Consider the following 19,413-nt stretch of genomic DNA (forward strand, 5'->3'; position numbering starts at 1 on the left):
CCCCCCTGCCAGGTTCTGCTGTCACCCCCGGGTCTCCTCCCCCAGGCTCCGCTGTCTCCCCCCCCCCCCCGGGCTCTGCTGTCCCCCCCGCCCCAGGCTCCACTGCCCCTTCCCGGGCTCCCACTGCCCCCCACACCCGGCTCTGCTATCTCTCCTCCGGGCTCCGCTGTCCCCCCTCGGGCTCTGCTGTCCCCCCCCGGGCTCTGCTGTCCCCCCAACCCCGGGCTCCGCTGTCCCCCCCGCCGGGCTCCGCTGTCCCCCCCCACTGCCCAGGCTCAGCTGTCTGTTTCTCCCTCCTCCTCCCCCCGGGCTCAGCTGTTTCTCCACCCCCCACCCCCCCCCCGCCCTGGGATCAGCTGTTCCCTGGACACAGCTGTCTGCAGGGGCAGCTAAGTTGCGGTCCAGGAATGTCTAGGAACCTGGTGTGTCGGCTCAGGTTCTCCAAGAAGCTGAGCCAAGGCAGGAGTCAACGAGCCAGAGATTTCTGAGGGGAGGCACCTGCAAAGGATGAGGGGTGGGAACGGGGAGGCTGGGGGAATCCCCAGACCAGGGAAAGGAAGGAGGCGTGGGTGGGACGGATCTCCGAGGAAGTTTTGGCCAGGCCGGTGGGGAGTGCGCAAGCTGGGGCTGCCTGTTACAGGCACGCGTCTCGTGGGAACGGGCCATGTCGGGGCCTGCCGTGGTCACTTCCTGGCTGGGAGCAGCCGGAGGTAGTGCTGGACCCAGAGGGACAGCCTGGGGGCCACAGTCACCTCCCCAGCAGGAGATGTGAGCGCACAGCTCATGTCCACTGCACCTGGAGCCCAAAGCCAGGGCCGGGCAGGGCGATGTGGGCGGGGAGAGCCCGGGGTTGTCCCCACGTGGGCAGTCCTGGCTCTGGACCAACCCCTTGGGCCCAGGCCAGGGCTCCCCTGGGCCAGGCTGGGGCCGCTGCCCGGCTGGCAACCCTGCTCATGGGCCTGACCCTCCCGGCCTTGCGCTGCCGGCGTAAACCCACCAAGGGACCAGCAGGGGGCAGGAGGGAAGTGCAGGTAGTTCTCGGCCCATCACGGGCACTGCCTGCCCACGGCCTTGACTCCTCCCTGGCCAGCTCCTGTCTGGCAGGCCCCCCATGCTGGGGGGACCTCCCTGCTCCAGCCTGGGGCGGCTTCCTGCCCTCGCCTCTGGGCCACCTCACCATCAGCCGCGTGGCTTCTCGGCTCTTCTGTCCTCATGTGACCGGTCCCTGCACAAAATCCCTCTGTCATACACATTTAGGGTGGCGTCTGTTTGCCTGGCTGGGCCCTGAGTTCTGCTGTGTATTTGTATCTCTCATCGTGGCCTCCGTTACCGCCTGCCCCCCGCGCCCCAGCCTGGACTCGTCCTCATGCCTCTCCCTCTGCAGCCCTGTGGTCACTGCCACCTGCCTGGCGGCTCGAGTACCTGCTTCCCCACTGACCCCCATCAGGGCACCGTTGCCTCCCCTTGTCACTCATGGGGTCCCCTGCTGGAAGCACAGACTGCCCCAGGACAGAACACTTGCTCCCGGTTGTGCCCTATTCTCTGTGTGGAGCTAACTCCCTCCGCAGGTCACCGTCCCCCCCTCCCCCCCCGCCTCCCTAGAGAGCTTCTGCCCGGCCCGGGCTCTGAGTGCCCCGTCCTCTGTGCCCCACGCCGCCCTGAGCCCACTGCCATTCCTGCCACTCTGGGGACGGGGAGCCTGCTTGTCCCGCAGCTGGTCAGCGGCCATGACCTTCCTTCCAGGATCACCGGCCGCCGCGTGGCGAGTGGCTGAGCGCCGTGCGCGCTCCAGCCGGGACAGGGAGGGCTGACACTCGGCACCAGCCCAGCCCATACTGGCGGCTGCACAAAACCATCCCAGTGAAGGCATCATTGTCCCCATTGTACTCGGGGTCGGAGACACGAAGCAGCTCTCCTGAGGTGCCCCCACCATGGGCCCAGGCCGGGGGCTGGGCTCTGGGCCGTGTCCCAGCGTCAAGGTGCCGAATGATCCCAGGACAGGCTCAGCTGGTCTCCCTGTGACCATGTCACTTTGCTACGTTACCTAGAGGCTCTTCTCGTCAGAATATTTTGTAAACTAGGAAATGAGCTGTGGGAAGAGGCAGCAGTCACTGTCTGGTGGGAGTGAGGAGGCTAGTAAGTTAAGTTCTGGGTGTCACGGACACCTGGGAGCTAAGAGCTTTACAGACACAATTTCAGATGACTGTGTTTCAGAGTAAGAAGAATGAGGTCTTCATCCGTCTTAAATCCACTGAACCAGGCCCTCCCGCCTACGAGCCGTGGAGGTTGGCCGCCTCACTCCACATCCCCGCGCCTCAGCTTCCCCAGCTGGAAGACCAGCATCACACTCCCCTCGTACAAGTGCTCCAGTTTGAAATTAGGTGCATTACGAGCTTATCCTAATGCTTGGATCGTAAAAACTCAATAAAACGCAGAAGGGGAAAGCCTATTTTAAGCATGTGGGTTTAAGATAAAATTTGCATCACGTTGTCACATAAACACAATTGTAAAGTCCGAGGAGATAGATTTCTCCGTGACAATAAATGTCGTGGCTGCTCACGAAGGCGCGGTTATTACGGAATACGAGATGTTCGGAAGAAAATGAAAATCTTGCGTTATTCTACCCACACTCGAGACCACTGTTGGCATTTTGATATCTTTCCTTTTTGCCTTTTTCCCCCCAAATACATTTTAGGTATTCACGTTGGGGGCAAGACGTGTCCTAGCTGGTTCACACGCTAGCTCGAGCGTCTTCCCATGTCATTCTGTGCTTTTTCACCGCCATGTTTGGTGGCCGTCACTCTCCATCGGGTGAATGCATGTGACGAGTGTTCTCTCCTGCGGTGGGCTCCGTGTAAGGCCATACTGGGAGTGGGGGCAGCCGTGTGTGGCCAGCCCCCAGCCCCGTGCTTCATGAATCCCTGTCGAACTGCCACCACGGGCCAGATGTTCGCAGCCTCTCCGTGTGTTCATCAGCTGAGTCCACGTTGTGTGCCAGGACCTTGGTGGGCACTGAGGATACCATCCTCCCACGTCCTCCTGACCTCGGCGGGGTGGGGGCTGAACAGAGGCCTGAGGGTCGTTCCCAGCAGGCTACTCCGCGCCGGGCCTCCTGAACCAGGCACCACCGGCCACCTGATTGGGAGGGCCCAGGGCATGGCTCTACTCCCGCTTTGGGGTCAGCTTGCTTGCCCTTCCTCTGCAGACGGAATCCCGCTGCTGTCCCTCGTCCTGCGGCCCGCTGTCCATCCCCCTTGCCCATGCACAGCCCCTACATCTTTCCAGCACTGGCCAGAGCCAGGTGCAGAGTGTGTGCGGTTCAGGGGCCATCAGGCGTCCAGGCACCTCCTCTAGTGGGTGATGCTGACCCTGCCTGGTGACAGGAGCGGGGTTCCCGGGGAGACGGACCCCGGGGATGTGTGCCCCGCCGGACAGTCATCCGGCTTGCCCTGTGGGACTTTGTGCAGCTTTCCTGGGGGGCGCGGTGCGGGGGGGAGGGGGCGGCTAGGGACGCTTTAAAGGCGGCTTATGTGCTTTTGTCTGTTGGGTCTTTAAGGAATATTCATTATAATTCAACCAGTTTACATCTTTGAAACTTTGTTTTTTGCTTTAGTTAGAAGGCAAATTAGCTAAAATGTATGTTTCCAACATGATTCCTGTATTTTGTTGTCTTTTTTGCACTGAGAAGAATTTAACTCTTTAGAACCATTTTTTTGTAAAAAAACAATGTTTTTAGCATTTTGTTATTTTGTGTTTTAAGTTTTACAATTTCAACCAGTAATGCCTACTTGAATCTAACCACGCCCTTTAAAAAAAAAATACCTTTTTGTTTGTTAAGGCTTCTGTGATAAAGAGAAAGCAAAACTTCCAAAAAGAAGGAACTGTGGGCTTTTTTAAAGTTTAAGATTTTCCTAAAAAAAAAGAACCTTTTTAAAATGTCATTTTAGGGCGCCTGGGTGGCTCAGTTGGTTGGGCGACTGCCTTCGGCTCAGGTCATGATCCTGGAGTCCCGGGATCGAGTCCCGCATCGGGCTCCCTGCTCGGCGGGGAGTCTGCTTCTCCCTCTGCCCCTCCCCCTCTCATGCTCTCTCTCTCTCTCAAATAAATAAATAAAATCTTTAAAAAAAAATAAAAAATAAAAAAAAAATAAAATAAAATGTCATTTTAGGGAGCGCCTGGGTGGCTCAGTCGTTAAGCGTCTGCCTTCGGCTCGGGTCATGATCTCAGGGTCCTGGGATCGAGCCCTGCATTGGGCTCCCTGCTCCGTGGGAAGCCTGCTTCTCCCTCTCCCACTCCCCCTGCTTGCGTTCCCTCTCTCACTGTCTCTGTCTGTCAAATAAATAAAATCTTTAAAAAAATAAATAAATGTCATTTTAGGGGCGCTTGGGGTGGCTCAGCTGGTTGAGCTCTGACTCTTGATCTCAGCTCAGGTCATGATCTCAGGGTCATGAGTTCGAGCCCCGTGTTGGGCTCCACGCTAGGTGTGGAGGTTACTTTTAAAAAGTGTGGTTTGGGCGCCTGGGTGGCTCAGTTGGTTAAGCGACTGCCTTCGGCTCAGGTCATGATCCTGGAGTCCCTGGATCGAGTCCCGCATCGGGCTCCCTGCTCGGCAGGGAGTCTGTTTCTCCCTCTGACCCTCCTCCCTCTCATGCTCTCTCTCATTCTCTCTCTCTCAAATAAATAAATAAAATCTTAAAAAAAAAAAAAATGTGGTTTTAGCGTGTGTATGCAGACTGTTTCTAGTTATCTCAGACTTCCAGTAATCCCAGGAATCAGTGCACTCTTCATCCCAGCTTGCCTGGTGTGCAGTTGAGAGTTGGTGCCGGTTTCTCTGGGATCGACTCCGAGGAGCCGTGTGGGGGCCCCGCGCTTTGCAGGCGCGTCTGGGCTGCTCTCCGGGTGGTTCTGCCGACGTGGCTCCAGCAGCGCGTGGCTTCCTGTGTGGTGGTCTCGGGGCTCACGGAGCGTTGGGGGCTCCTGACGAGGGTCATACCGTCCCCGCATGGCGGGCTCTTCCTCGCTGGTGTTTCGCACGCGTGGTGTGCTGTCCTCAGCGGCCCTGGCTGGCACCTGTCCGGCCCCGGGAGCGCTACCAACACCCCTCACCGGGGCCCTGACCACAGCTGACCCGACAGGCCAGGCTTCTGGCTCCCCCGCGCAGCTTTTCGCTCCTCCGGGGAAGCGGAGGGACGCCTGTGCCCAGCAGAGCACCGTGGCCGATGTGGGGAGAGGAGGGCCAGAGCTCCTAGTTGGATGGTGGTTTGCACGTGGCTTGTGGTACCCCCACGGCAGCCGTGGGAGAGCGGGGAGATGTGCCCCAGGCACGCCGTGTGTAGGAGGTGGGGCCGCACCGTGGACCCTGGAGGTCACGCCCCCTCGCACGCCCACACCCGGGAGGCGTCTGTGGGACAGACGTGGTGATGTCGCACCCCTTGTTGGGCCCCGGCCTCGGCTTCCGCCCCCGTAGCCCTGGATTGCGAGCGGGCAGCTAGGCTGACTCTTGCCCAGCTCTTTGTGGCCTCTTGTTGGGCGGCGCGAGGACAGGAGTGCGTTTCCGGCCGAGGCGCTCCAGGCATGCGGGACAGCAGTGCCCGCGGCGCACCTACCCCACGCCCTTCCCCTCTGCTCCCCTGCAGGTGGACCAGCGGGTGTTCAGAGACCTCATGAGCGAGAAGCTGCCTCGGCTGCACACGCATCTGGAACAGTACGGCGTCGACTACACCCTGATCACGTTCAACTGGTTTCTGGTGGTGTTTGTGGACAGCGTCGTCAGCGACATCCTCTTCAAGATCTGGGACTCTTTCCTTTACGAGGGACCAAAGGTGGGTCCGCTCGCTGGGTGACTGGGCACGCTGCTGGTGGCAAGTGGCCAGCTCACCGGGGACGTGGTGGGCCGCCGTGGGAGGGCCTGGGGCGCGGGAGGCCGCTGCCCGGGCAGCCCCGAGCAGAGGGCCTCTCTGCTGACGGACGTCCCCGTGCTGTCCGCAGGTCATTTTCCGGTTTGCCCTGGCGCTTTTCAAATACAAGGAGGAGGAGATCCTGAAGCTGCAGGACTCGATGTCCATATTCAAGTATCTCCGCTACTTCACTCGCACGATCCTCGACGCCAGGTGAGTCCTCGGGCGGGGATCCCAGCTGCCCCTGCTCCACGGAGAGCAGCCTTCCCGGGTGTATGGTGTGCGAGCGAGGGGTGGGAGAGGCTCTGGACACCCGGTGGCCTCCACCGACGAGGGGGAACCAGGATGGAGGACAGCTTGTCCTTAATCCAACCAGTGTGCATCCCACAGGCCGGTTTGTTTGTGTTCAGCAAGTGTTTCCTGAGCTTTCCCGGCGTGGCAGGCCGTCCGTCAGGCACTGAGGGTGACGGGGGAGGGACAGGCCCTGACAGGAAGAACCCGAGGGGAGATGGATGGCCTGATGGGCTGGGTGCTGCCGTGGGGGAAGCCCAGGATGGGGCAGGTGGGGGGCAAGGCGGGGTGAGCGGGGCTGGGTGGGGGCACCTGGGAGAGGGTGTCCTGGGCCCAGGGAGCTGAAGCAGCAGTGGGGACGTGAGATGCAGTGTGTCTGGGGCCGTGGAAGTAGCTCGGCCTAGGCGGCCGGGCGGGAGCAGAGCGGGACTGGGCCTCATCGCTGGGGTGTCGGGGAGACAAGAGGAGGGCTGGCAGCGGGGAGGAGGCCAGGGGATCGGGGTGGCCTGGGGCAGGGTGCGAGGTGCCCCCAGAGAGGGAGGAGGGGCAAACTGGAGGGCAGGAGAGGAAGTGGACCTGGGAAGACCCAGGACTTTGGGCCGGGCATCGCGTGTGGGGGGAACATCTCCGTGCCCCCCCACAGGCCACACAGTGTCGCCTGTTCCAGGCCATTGTCTTGCATGTGCCCTGACGGCGGCTGGCGGCTGTTCTGGCCACGCTCCCACAGGGGCTCCCACGGACCTGCCGCTGGTTGGGCGGGGGAGGAACGTCTGGGGCTTGTATATGCTTTCAAAATTTTTTTTATATATATTTTTATGTATTTTATATATATTATATATATTTTTTATATATATATTTTATTTATTTATTTGAGAGTGAGCACAAGCAGGGAAGAGGGAGAAGCAGACTCCCCGCTGAGCATGGTGCCTGATGCGAGACTCGATCCCAGGACCCTGGGATCATGACCTGAGCCGAAGGCAGACGCTTAACCCACTGAGCCACCAGGCGCCCCACTTTCAAACTTTTTGGACTGTAGCTCATAGGAAGGCTGCTTTGTCTCAGACCTGGGATGCCCGTTCTGGAGTGTGTAGAAATGAAACAATTTGTTGAAATGTTTGTGGTTCTTGCTAAAGGTCTGTGTTAGATATTGAGGTTTTTGATTCCCTTTCGGTTATGAAATGCTTGTTGCGACTCCCCACGCAGACTCCTCCATCCACTGATGTGTCACAACCTGCTTCCAACCCCCGGGGCCCCTGGTAAGTGGACAGGCGCCCCTCTCCTGGGCCGGCCCGTGAGACGCCCAGGGCAGAATCCAGGCCTCCCAGCTGCAGGGCGCCAGTGTGGGGGTGAGCCCGGCTGCGGGTGGGACCTGGGGCAGGAGCTGGGCTGAGGCCCCCGGGGGACGGGACACTGGGAGCAGAAGGGGCTGACGGAGGCCACACCTGACTCCCAGGAGTCATCGCTATTTTTAGGGCCTCCCGCTTGGGAAGTGGATTTGTAGGGTATATTCAGGCGTCCTGAGGTGCCTGCAGCAGTGACCTAAGCCTCACCACGTGGAGCCTGAGGGTAACGTTGGCCAGTGAGAGTCTGGGGTGAACCTCCAGGGCGTCCGCCGACCTCGCACGAGGTCAAGGTTGAGAAGGGCTTGGCAGCGGGGATGTGGGCATGGCTGGCCCCTTGTCAGTGGCTCTGGGGCAGCTGCCCGGCCGTTGGCTTCAGGAAGTCAGGGTCCACCCTGGGACCCGGGTTTGCAGATACGTGATGGCCCAGACCCCAGGGTTTTAATAAGCTCCCCAGACCAGTGGTTCCGGATAAGTAAGCTCTTCTATGAGGAAGGAGGGAGAGGCGGTGGAGTTGGCACGTGTTCAGGGCATGTCGGGTTAACAGGATTAAACCAGTCTCGAGTCAGGGCTCCTGGGTGTTCAGCCTTAGCCGACCACGGGACCCGCTGGGGCTCCTGACCAGGCCTGCAGGGCAGCGTCCTGCTGTGCTCGCGGGGTGGCCGGCCGCGGCAACACTGGCCCACCGAGGACTTCGGGGCTTTCTGTGTTTGCCTCCTGCAGCGAAGTGGGGGCTGGACACCCGGTCTCGGGGGGCGTGCAGCCTGGGGCTAACAGCTTTGGGAAGGGGCCGGGCGCATGGGCCTGGGTCCCAGGTCCTGGCTGGCACTTCCACTCTGCTCGGGCTGGCCCTGTTCTCCCGCACGCCCGTGTTCTAGAACACTCCGGAATGCGGCCTCTGAAGCTGGCCTCTCTGACCTTCGCCCTCCTGCGGGAGAATGCCTCGGAGTCAGGCTGCATGTAGGGGTGTGAGAAGTCGCCGGCTGACGTCAGGCCAGGTGGCAGCCCTAGCTGCCGGCAGGGGGCCCCGGATAGTGCCAACGTCATCGCAGCTGCTCCTGGGGGCTGGAGGGAAGAGAAGCCACCGGGCCGGCCGAATCGGGGGCAGGCCCCTTGATGCTGGAGGAACCCACTTCTGTTTTCGCCCCCCGGCGGCCACAGCTGACCCAGTCAGTGCTGGAACCCCTAGCCAGGCCTCGGGGCACGTCCTGGCTCTATTTTTGTCAAACTGCTGGTCAGAGACCAGGGCAGGTTAGCGGGGTCGGTGCATGGACCCGCGGACGGTGGGAAACCCATCGAGTGCCCATCGTCTATAGACCACGTCCGGCCCTTGTGCGGCGGGCTGGGTCTGACCGTTGCCGCCAGGTGGACTCCTTGCCCGTCAGTCCCAGGAGGCCTGAACCAGCCTCCTGCCGGTCCCGCTCAGGCACGCCGGCCCTCGGTCGCCCAGCACATGCCAGGCGCTGTTCTGTCCTCACGGGGACCGCGCTGGTAACCCCACACCCCAGGAGGTGGCACTGCGGTCCTCCAAACATACAGGGAATCAGAAGCCAGAAAGGGAAGGACCCTCACCTCACCCGCCCCACGACACACAGCGAGCGTGGGCCTCCATCCAGGCGGTGGCTCAGGGCCAGCCCCGTAGCCTCTGCATGAGGGGGGCTGGTCTCCAGCTGACACACATGCCCCAGGCCCCGTCCCACGTCCTGCCCTACTGACCTCTGTCCCCATCCTCTGTCCCGCCAGGAAGCTGATCAGTATCTCCTTCGGGGACCTGAACCCATTCCCCCTGCGTCAGATCCGGAACCGGCGTGCCTACCACTTGGAGAAGGTGCGGCTGGAGCTGACAGAGCTGGAGGCCATCCGGGAGGACTTCCTGCGTGAGCGGGACACCAGCCCCGATAAGGGCGAGCTGGTCAGCGATGAAGAGGAGGACACCTGAGTGCCCCCCACCCCATGACACTGCTCTTGTCTTCACAACCAAAGCATGCCAAAAGGATACACAGCAGAGGGGCCTCTGCTCATCGGAAAGCCCGAATGTAATGCCCGTGGTCTCTGGAGGTCTGCTGGGCGGACGTCCATGGCCACACTGCACTTCCTCATTTCCACGCGGGCTGGGGTCTGCTCCGTGTACAGCCATCTCCGGGCCGTGGTGGGCGGTGTCCGTGTCCCGTGTGACCCGTGCACCCCCAGGGGAACCGGCTGGCTGTTGTCGAGCCTGTTGACAGCATCTGTCTGGGTTCTGTGGTTGGCTTGCACCCTGGCGTCTCCCCGTGACGCCCCCTAGCCAGAGCGTGGCTGCTTTGGGTGGCGTGAGGTGAGCGAAGCAAGTGCATCTGTGTTCAGAAACAGCCTGGAGAAATCCCACACCTTCCGTGCCAGGCGAACCACCGGCCGTGCCCCATCTCTGGACTAGCTTGGGGGGCCTGGCCCTCCGGACACCCCACGCCCCCAGCCCACGCTCCGCCTGGCACGGCTCCGTGAGGTTCTGTGCTCTCGCCTCTCAGGGAGTGGCTTGTGGAATCACTCTGCGTAGGGGTAGGAGTCCACAGAAGCTGTGGACCGCCGTCCTGTAAAGCAGGCCCACCTCGGGGGCAGGCCTTGGCGGAGACAGAGGCGGCTTCTGGGACGCCTTACGGGGCAGCGGGGCGAGTGCAGGGTGACGCTGTCAGCCAGGACTCCGGGGGCCTCCCCCACCTGCTGGGATGGCGGGGAGGCCGGCTGCCAGTGCCTTTGCTTGGGACCCAGCTTTGGTGAGCTGTCCCATTCAGGGTCCCTCCCCAGTGCTGCCCAGAGGCATCCGCGTCCTGGCAGCCGGCCTCCCCCTCCCTGGGGTCAGCGTAGTCCTGGCTGTAGGGTCACCACCACCTCCAGCAGGTCAGGCTGCCCACGCCGTTCTGCGGACTGGGAGCGCTCTTTTTGAAGCTCTGCTGAGAGGCTTTGCGCAGGGAAGGTTGACTTTGCTTCATCGCTCCGCGGACCATCCCTGCTCCACGTGTGGATGCAAGAGTTTCCTGGCACAGCGTTATCCAAATAGGAAAGAAACCATTTCACACGGAATTTTTACACTACCTGGAGAAATTGGAAGTAACCCCCAGCTGAAACGTATCAGACACAGCCCAAGCATTGAAGGAGTCCCCTGAGGAAGTGCATTTTCTAAGGACAGATGTTCCGTCTCGGTCCGTGTTTATCGGTGTCCCGGCTGGGTGGGTGTCCCCACATACCACACCGCGTCAGCTTTCGTGTTGTGAGGTTGGTTAGCCTGATCTTTCAGATGGCAGACGCGGCGGGGGGGTGGATGGCTGCTGGAGGTCGGCCTTAGCACGCGGCCCCACTGCCCTCCGCGGACCCCTCACCGGCTGGGGGACAGCAGTGAGGAGGCGCAGTAGGGTCAGGCTCTAGCTTCCAAGTTGACCTCCCCAGAACTGCCACATCCTGGGGAGAAAATGCTGCCTTTTGGAACAGGCTGGTTATGTCAGTTTTGCCCCAAAAAGATGTATCTTAAAAGCACCTGGATCGGGCCCAGGCGCCTGCTGGGTGTGGCTGGAGCCGTGGTTTCGGGGAGTGGCCAGCCGCGCCGTGTTGGTGTCCGCAGGCGGCTGTCCGTGCCCGGGCAGTGGCCGTGAGAGCAGGGCGGTCGTGGGGGGCGTGGACGGGGGGCACCTTCCCGGAGGCCGCCCTGTCTCTGGGCGTGCAGAGGGCGGCAGGGGTGCTTGGCCTGGCCCGGACTGGGCAGGGTGCCGAGCCGCAGGCCGTGCCCACGGCCAAGGGCAGCTACCAGCTCGCACGGGGACGGGTTTTGTGTCTTACGGGCTGAACATCTGTTAATACTTTTGTATATTTTTCACTACAGTTTATATTTTTATAGACTATTTTTATCAAGGGTTTTTCAATTATGTACATCTATTTTATATAACGAGTTCTTTGTGCGCGGCTGTGTGTGATCGCGAGAACTCGAGCGGCCTGGGTCGCTCCTGGCTCCCGGGCCATCTGGGGCCCCCGGGCTTGCGTGCACCCGCATGGCCTCCCGCGGCCTGTGGTCACGCGCGCCGCCGCCGTCCCACAGCAGCCAGGGCCCCCGGGGCTGGAACGAGTCTGCCTTCCTCCCACACTGTATCCATATAGGAAGTATTCTAGGCGAATCGCCAGTGCATTTTTTTTTTAAATTGTTTGTATTCTTGCACAGATCCCCACCCTGGCTTTGTGCGGGGCTGTCCTCCTGCACGTGCCCTGGGCAGATGGGCCCCACACGGGGCAGCCCCTGCAGGCGGGAGGCTGGCTGCCGCCTCGGGGGGCTGTGTGGGGGGCAGTGCCTGGTGACTTCCCCTGATGTCACTGCGGCTTCTCGGCTTGAGTTAAATTCTGGAACAGTCTTTATACTAAAAAGCCAAATAAACTACTAATTTGTATAATGTTCTGGTTTGAGATGCCGTTACAGTTGCTCACGACAGGGCTCACCCCCAGGGTTCAGAGGGGTACAGGACTTCGGTGGGGGGCTCCGAACTGCCAGCCAGCTCTTTTTAGGTCCACGTTCTTGGTTTGCCCTGGGGTGTGTGGGACAGGGTGCCTCCGTCGACCATGCAGCCCTGGGAGCCGAAGTCAAGCCGCAGGTGAATGGGGGGGCACCGAGGTGAGCGCTTCGGGGTCCCAGGCCTCAGCCAGGAGCTGCAGCAGCTCCCCCCGCCCCACCCCAGCTGCAGCGTGCCCTGCCTGAGTCATGGGCTGTTTGCCTCCTGTCTGGGCTGACTGCTCCAGCCCAGCTGCCACTGGGGTCACCATCCCCTCACCCCCTGTCGTCGGAAAAACACGAGAATGATTAAGACCAAATGTCTTTACACGGTGTGGGGGAGGGGGCTCCAGGGAGGATTCCCAGCGCGAGCAGATAAGGGTCTGCTGAGCCCGTTTCCTCCTGGGACAGACTCGGTGAGGCCGGGGGTGCCTGAGGTCACAGCAGTGGTGAGCCAGGACTGGGACCCACATGCTCGGTGTGGGTCAGGGCCCAGAGGCAGAGGCCCCGTTCCTTGGAAGGGCTGCTGCCAGGACAGCATGAGCCCCGGGAAGCGGTTTCGGAGTGTGGGTCCCCAGGGCCTCCTCGGGCCACGGAGCTGTTTCAAACACAGGAAGGAAGGCTGATGCCCCCGCACCCCCCGACGGCGCAGTGATCCTGGGACTCTCGCAAGCCCCGGTGACTCGCTTTCCTGAGTGACCTCAGCCCCGCCTGCCTCTGCGTGAGCCACCATGGGGCCTGCCTGGAGCCGTCTTCCTGCCAGGTCAGAGGGCTCAGCGCCGGGTGAGAGGGGACCTCCAGGACAGCGTGGCCAGGGCCTCGGGCCCCAGGCCAGACCCACGCAGGGCCCTGGACTGCTCGGGCCCCGGGGAGCGTGTTACTGAAAGGGGTTTGGTGTGTGAGTGAGAGTGGGAAGCTGGAGAGCAGCTCTGCCTTCCACCCCTTCCAGGCAGGGACCGGCCCGGGGACAGATGCTTGCGGACGGCTTTGGCCTCTGCTGTGTTTTCTTCTTCTCGGTCCCCAGGGTGTGACTTTCAGTGATCCCCTCCCACCGAGCCACAAGTAGCCACGTGGCCCTCATCCCACTACACAACTCAAGAACCACCATGCACGTTACAGGCTGTGTCCCCTGCGGGTGTCCGCGGGGTGGGGGCCTGGGCCTCTCTGACCCTCCGTGTCCCCCATTTGGAGAAGGGGGATTCCACCTTCCAGGAGTAGCCCTGGGGAGCAGGCTCTGAAAGACATGGCTGCTTCCCGGAGGAGGGGCTGGGCCTGGCAGGGTCACGGCTAGCCTGGCTGGAGCCCGGGACCCCCTTGGAGCACCTGCTGCCCATCTGCTGCCCACTGTGTTCACCGGCTGGCTCCACGGACGTAGGCTTGGCAGGCAGGACGGGGCTGTGGTGGGCAGGGGCTAGGTCGCACCTGGGCCTGGCAGGGGGACAGGAGCCAGCTGCAACCAGCCCAGCCATCTCTGAACACGGAGCCCATGTCGGGAAGGGACAAGTGGGGGCCAGGACGGGGGTGGCCGTCCGCGCCTACCTGCACCCCCATCACCCCTGGGGGTCACCAGCTCCACTGATCCTCCTCCCCTTTGGTGCAGGTGAGTTAACGGGGTGCTGGAGCGCTCAGCGCCATCCCCTGGGGGCAGTCCCTGCTGGAGGCAAGGGCCTTGGTGCCCGAGGTGGGGTGAGATCCAGTCACCACGAACCCACAGGTCTCAGGCCCTGGAGTGGGGACGTGGGGGGTGCAGAAGGAGCGTGGCTGGGACCAGCACCCCCCGCCCCTCATCTGCAGCCTGCCGAGGACAGCGGACTCCTCCTCGAGGAGCATGTGAGGAGGATGGAGGGCAGGAGATCGGGTCTGAAATTCCCCCAATGCAAGAGCAAACCAAGCTGCACGTTGAAACTGTAGGTGCTCATTTATGTATAATAATAAAGGTTATGCAAACCGTTGAAATAAAAAAATACCTTTTCTTAGGGGAGGGGGCCCCAGCCCGCCACCAGCAGGCCAGGTTAGCACCTTCGGGGTGCAGCCCGCAGTCGGGCGTGAGGTCCGTGGGTCCGGGTGGGGCGGGTCAGCGACCCCTGCAGCCTGGCCCGGCTGGGGTGGCTCAGCGGCGGGCGAGGCGCTGATGGCCGCGGGAGGGGGCTCCGTGGCCCAGAGGGGGGCAGGAGTGGCAGCACTGGGTGTGGACGGCAGGCAACTGGCATCGGCCCAGCAGACGCAGGGTCTCACAGAAGCCGAAGGGCAGGCGGTCCCGCTCACAGCCTGCGGCAGGGCGGCAGGGGGTGGGGGGCCCTCAGGATGGAGCCCGCACCTGCACCCCCCAGGGGGCTGCCCGCCACCCCAGGGCCTCAGGTCCCCAGTTGTTGCTAGCCTTGTCCCACCTGCCCACCCAGGTCTCTGGGGAACCAGCCTGGCTGCACTCTGCTTTCCAGAGGAAGGGCGTGGGGACCCCCACCCTTGACCACCTCAAGTGCTCACGGGAAACCAAAGAGCCTGCCACCCCTCCCATGCCTGCTGACCCTCGGTGCCCCCGACAGGTCCTGGTGTCAACGGAGGCCCCCTGTGCCTCCTGCCCGCCTGCAGTGGAATCGGCCCCCTGACCCTGACACCTGTCCTGCCAGGTCTCCCTGACCCCCTGCAGCCACCTGGGTTGGACTCGGCCTCAGCTTCCGGGTCACAGAGTCCCATCGGGCCAGGCCCCGAGGCCCAGGGAGAGCAGGTGGGACCCGGGCCCTGTGGCCTGGGTACAACCCAGGCCTCCTGAGGAGGGACGGAGGAAGGCTGCAGGCGACGCGCATCCGAGGCTGAGGCTTGGCTGGCCCTCCCGCCTTGTGCTTATCGGAGCTATTTGGGGAAGCGGTTCGCTCCCCGCCGCCTGGCCGTGCTCCCGCTGCCGCGGCCAGCCCCCAGCTGCCCAGCAGACGTCCCGGGGCAGGAGGAGGGAAGGGCGGTGGACGGCCGCGGGCCTGGGACATCCCCCTGGGCCCAGCAGAGGGGAGGAGGCCACAGCTCTGAGCTGCACATCGGCGGGCCTGCATCCTGTCTGCATGGGGTGACCTCATGCAAGCTTCTTAACCCTGGGCCGGCGGGGGGGCGGCCCAGTTCCCTCCTCTGTCCATACCCCCCACCTCCGCAAGTGGATGTGGGTCATGCTAGGTCAGCTGCTCGCCGTGGTGACCGCACACCCTGGAGTTTCCAGGCTTTCTAAATGTCTTGCCACGCAGCCCCACAAACCATCAAAACATCCTGGGGCTCCAGGATCTTGGCATCCAAGTCACCTCCCCACACCGGCCTCCCCCCCGAACGCCTGACTGGGGACGGCTGGTGGTTCAGCCACCTAACCCCCCCACCCAGCCCCTGCCTGCGGTCCACCCGACCCCCCAGAGCCCTGGCCTCAGTTCCCAGCAGACACCACAGCCGCCCGAGCCCCCATGGCCCTGAGCCCAGTGTGAGGGGCAGTGAGGGGCCGGGGCCGGCCTCCACGTGGAGGCAGGTGCTGTGGAGGCTGCGGCCGGAGATCTGACGGGCGGGGCCCTGGGGCCATGGGATTGCAGGAGGCCCGGGCAGCACGGTGTGGCACCCGCTACTGTGGGCCTGGACCGGGGCTGCCCAGAACCAGCCACTGTCGAGAAGGCAGGTGAGGGGGGGTCCCCGAGGCGCTGATGGCCAGTCCAAGGAGCGCAGGCTGTCCTCGGGGCAGGGGGCAGCGGCTGAGAGGCAGAGAAGCTGCTGGGGCCTCCCTACTGACACGGGGCCCTGGGCTCTCTTCCTGACCTCACAGCGGCTGACCGCGTCGACGCAGTGACCACCTTCCCCCCAGCACCTCGCTTCTGCTCTCCCCACCCCTCCGCAGGCTCCGGAAGGGGAGGCCCAGACAGGGAAACGGCCAAGGCCACCCAGCTGGGAGGGGGCCCAGGTGTGACTGCAGGGCCAGCTTCCCGTGCTCAGCACGGCCGGGGAGGCCTGGGTCCACGGCCACCTCTGGCTCGGGTGCTTCCTCCAGGAGGACACAGCTGGCCGGAAGCAGCCAGCCGGACCCTGGCACGGAGGCCGTTTCCTGCGGCCGCAGTGCACGCTCCACGCACCCCTCCTCCGGCCGGCATGGGGGTCGGGGGCTCACCCCGGCGTGGCCTCACTCGGCGGGTCACGGAGACCCAGCGGGAAGAGGAGCTTGCTCGAGGTCCCACAGCAACCTGGGGGCACATCCACTGCCTCCCCCCTTCCCGCGCCACAGAGGGGCGCCCCCGGGCCGCCGTGGGGCTGGCCTCACAGTCCTCGGTGGCTGACAGTTCGAGGATCCCGTGGCCCGCCGCCCTCCCTGCCCCGACCGCCCGCACGGCGGCGCGGACTCACGTGGCGCCTCGGTGAGCTCGCAGTCCTGGGTGCCGCACGGCCGGGAGCTCTCGGGCCAGGCCTCGTGGCTGCACTGCTCGCTGGCTCCCTCGGGCAGCCCCGTCTGGGTGTTGACGCACCGGACCAGGCGCCGCTGCACGCCCCCGCCGCAGGGGGCTGAGCACTGAGCGGAGGGCGGGGGAGGGGAGGGTCCAAGGAGCTGCACCTGCCCAGAGGCCCGGGTGCGCCCGCAGGGGTGGGGAAGCCACCAGCCCCGGACGCGGGCCGGGCTGCCAAGGGGAGGTGGCGGCACGTCCCTCCACCAGGACCCTCCATCCGAGTCAGGCTTTATCATCGATGAGGATGGGATGTTGTAAAAAGCCGAAAAATGGGGTAATCTCCGGCACCGGTGCCAGGCCGTGGGCGCAGTGTCTGCTGCCCGGCTCCGTGGACCCCGCACACCCACTTCCCCGGGTGAGAACACAGCGCCCAGAGCCGCTCAGCAGCCGGGGCGCAACCGCGGAGCTCCAGCAGGCCCGGCAGGAGGGCGTCCTGCGCCTCGCTCGCCACACCAGCCTCTGCTCCGCTCCCTAAACACTCAGTCCTTCCTTCCTGCCCCAGGACTTCCACTTGCTGTCGCCTGGCACCTCTGCTCCCAACCAGAGTCCCGCAGGCCTCACCCCTGCACCACCACCACCACGCCTCCCTGAGCCTCTGCATCCAACCACTGAGCCCAGCAGGCCTCACCCCTGCACCACCACCACGCCTCCCTGAGCCTCTGCTTCCAACCGCTGAGTCCCGCAGGCCTCACCCCTGCACCATCAGAACGCCTTCCCTGAGCCTCTGCTTCCAACCAGAGTCCCGCAGGCCTCACCCCTGCACCACACCACGCCTCCCTGAGCCTCTGCTTCAAACCGGACTCCCGCAGGCCTCACCCCTGCACCATCAGAACGCCTTTCCTGAGACTCTGCTTCCAACCGCTGAGTCCCGCAGGCCTCACCCCTGCACCACCACCACGCCTCCCTGAGCCTCTGCTTCCAACCGCTGAGTCCCGCAAGCCTCATCCCTGCACCATCAGAACGCCTTCCCTGAGCCTCTGCTCCCAACCAGAGTCCCGTAGGCCTCACCCCTGCACCACCACCACGCCTCCCTGAGCCTCTGCTTCCAACCACTGAGTCCCGCAGGCCTCACCCCTGCACCATAACACCTTCCCTGAGCCTCTGCTTCCAAACAGACTCCTGCAGGCCTCACCCTGCACCATCAGAACGCCTTCCCTGAGCCTCTGCTTCCAATCAGAGTCCCGCAGGCCTCACCCCTGCACCACCACCACCTCGCCTTCCCTGAGCCTCTGCTTCCAACCGCTGAGTCCCGCAAGCCTCATCCCTGCACCATCAGAACGCCTTCCCTGAGCCTCTGCTCCCAACCAGAGTCCCGCAGGCCTCACCTCTGCACCATAACACCTTCCCTGAGCCTCTGCTTCCAAACAGACTCCCGCAGGCCTCACCCTGCACCATCAGAACGCCTTCCCTGAGCCTCTGCTTCCAAACAGACTCCCGCAGGCCTCACCCCTGCACCACCACCACCTCCCCTTCCCTGAGCCTCTGCTTCCAACCGCTGAGTCCCGCAGGCCTCATCCCTGCACCATCAGAACGCCTTCCCTGAGCCTCTACTCCCAACCAGAGTCCCGCAGGCCTCACCCCTGCACCACCACCACGCCTCCCTGAGCCTCTGCTTCCAACCACTGAGTCCCACAGGCCTCACCCCTGCACCATCAGAATGCCTGCCCTGAGCCTCTGCTTCCAACTGCTGAGTCCCACTGGCCTCACCCCTGCACCATCAGAATGCCTTCCGAGCCTCTGCTTCCAACCGCTGAGTCCCGCAGGCCTCACCCCTGCACCATCAGAACGCCTTTCCTGAGACTCTGCTTCCAACCGCTGAGTCCCGCAGGCCTCACCCCTGCACCACCACCACGCCTTCCCTGAGCCTCTGCTTCCAACCACTGACTCCCGCAGGCCTCATCCCTGCACCATCAGAACGCCTTCCCTGAGCCTCTGCTTCCAACCAGAGTCCCGCAGGCCTCACCCCTGCACCACACCACGCCTCCCTGAGCCTCTGCTTCAAACCGGACTCCCGCAGGCCTCACCCCTGCACCATTAGAACGCCTTCCCTGAGCCTCTGCTTCCAACCAGAGTCCCGCAGGCCTCACCCGTGCACCATCAGAACGCCTTCCCTAAGCCTATGCTTCCAACCGCTGAGTCCCGCAGGCCTCACCCCTGCACCATCAGAACGCCTTCCCTGAGCCTCTGCTTCCAACCGCTGAGTCCCGCAGGCCTCACCCCTGCACCACCACCACCTCGCCTCCCTGAGCCTCTGTTTCCAACCACTGAGTCCCGCTGGCCTCACCCCTGCACCACCACCACCTCACCTTCCCTGAGCGTCTGCTCCCAACCAGAGTCCCACTGGCCTCACCCCTGCACCATCAGAACGCCTTTCCTGAGACTCTGCTTCCAACCGCTGAGTCCCGCAGGCCTCACCCCTGCACCATAACGCCTTCCCTGAGCCTCTGCTTCCAACCAGAGTCCCGCAGGCCTCACCCCTGCACCACCACCACGCCTCCCTGAGCCTCTGCTTCCAACCGCTGAGTCCTGCAGGCCTCACCCCTGCACCATCAGAATGCCTTTCCTGAGCCTCTGCTTCCAACCACTGAGTCCCGCAGGCCTCACCCCTGCACCACCACCACCTCACCTCCCTGAGCCTCTGTTTCCAACCACTGACTCCTGCAGGCCTCATCCCTGCACCATCAGAACGCCTTCCCTGAGCCTCTGCTTCCAACCACTGAGTCCCACTGGCCTCATCCCTGCACCATCAGAACGCCTTCCCTGAGCCTCTGCTTCCAACCACTGAGTCCCACTGGCCTCACCCCTGCACCATCAGAACGCCTTCCCTGAGTCTCTGCTTCCAACTGCTGAGTCCCGCAGGCCTCATCCCTGCACCATAACGCCTTCCCTGAGCCTCTACTTCCAACCAGACTCCCGCAGGCCTC

General features: G+C 63.2%; 2 protein-coding genes across 12 annotated transcripts in view; one reads left to right on the forward strand and one right to left on the reverse strand.

The window, feature by feature from the left end:
- TBC1D2B (TBC1 domain family member 2B) overlaps positions 1-12,094 on the forward strand; it is a 65,042-nt gene extending 52,948 nt beyond the window's left edge. For 6 of the 9 annotated variants that reach the window (XM_045899269.3, XM_054513264.2, XM_064569762.1 and 3 more), the window contains exons 11-13: positions 5,637-5,822; positions 5,989-6,110; positions 9,272-12,094. In XM_045899269.3, coding sequence (XP_045755225.2) covers positions 5,637-5,822; positions 5,989-6,110; positions 9,272-9,467 — 504 coding nt within the window. In that variant the 3' untranslated portion in view covers positions 9,468-12,094. The other 3 variants (XM_064569763.1, XM_064569760.1, XM_064569761.1) reach the window with 3 other exon arrangements.
- A 1,837-nt stretch (positions 12,095-13,931) lies between these two features.
- ADAMTS7 (ADAM metallopeptidase with thrombospondin type 1 motif 7) overlaps positions 13,932-19,413 on the reverse strand; it is a 45,029-nt gene continuing 39,547 nt past the window's right edge. For all 3 annotated transcript variants that reach the window (XM_064569756.1, XM_064569757.1, XM_045901679.3), the window contains 2 exons: positions 16,392-16,554; positions 13,932-14,300 (listed from right to left, as the gene is read on the reverse strand). In XM_064569756.1, coding sequence (XP_064425826.1) covers positions 14,143-14,300; positions 16,392-16,554 — 321 coding nt within the window. In that variant the 3' untranslated portion in view covers positions 13,932-14,142. The remainder of the gene's footprint in view (positions 14,301-16,391; positions 16,555-19,413) is intronic.

The sequence above is a fragment of the Mirounga angustirostris genome, unplaced genomic scaffold (assembly GCF_029215605.1).
Source record: "Mirounga angustirostris isolate CCGP_5_RB_7025 unplaced genomic scaffold, mMirAng1.0.hap1 SCAF_9, whole genome shotgun sequence".
In the NCBI taxonomy this organism is placed as follows: domain Eukaryota; kingdom Metazoa; phylum Chordata; class Mammalia; order Carnivora; family Phocidae; genus Mirounga; species Mirounga angustirostris.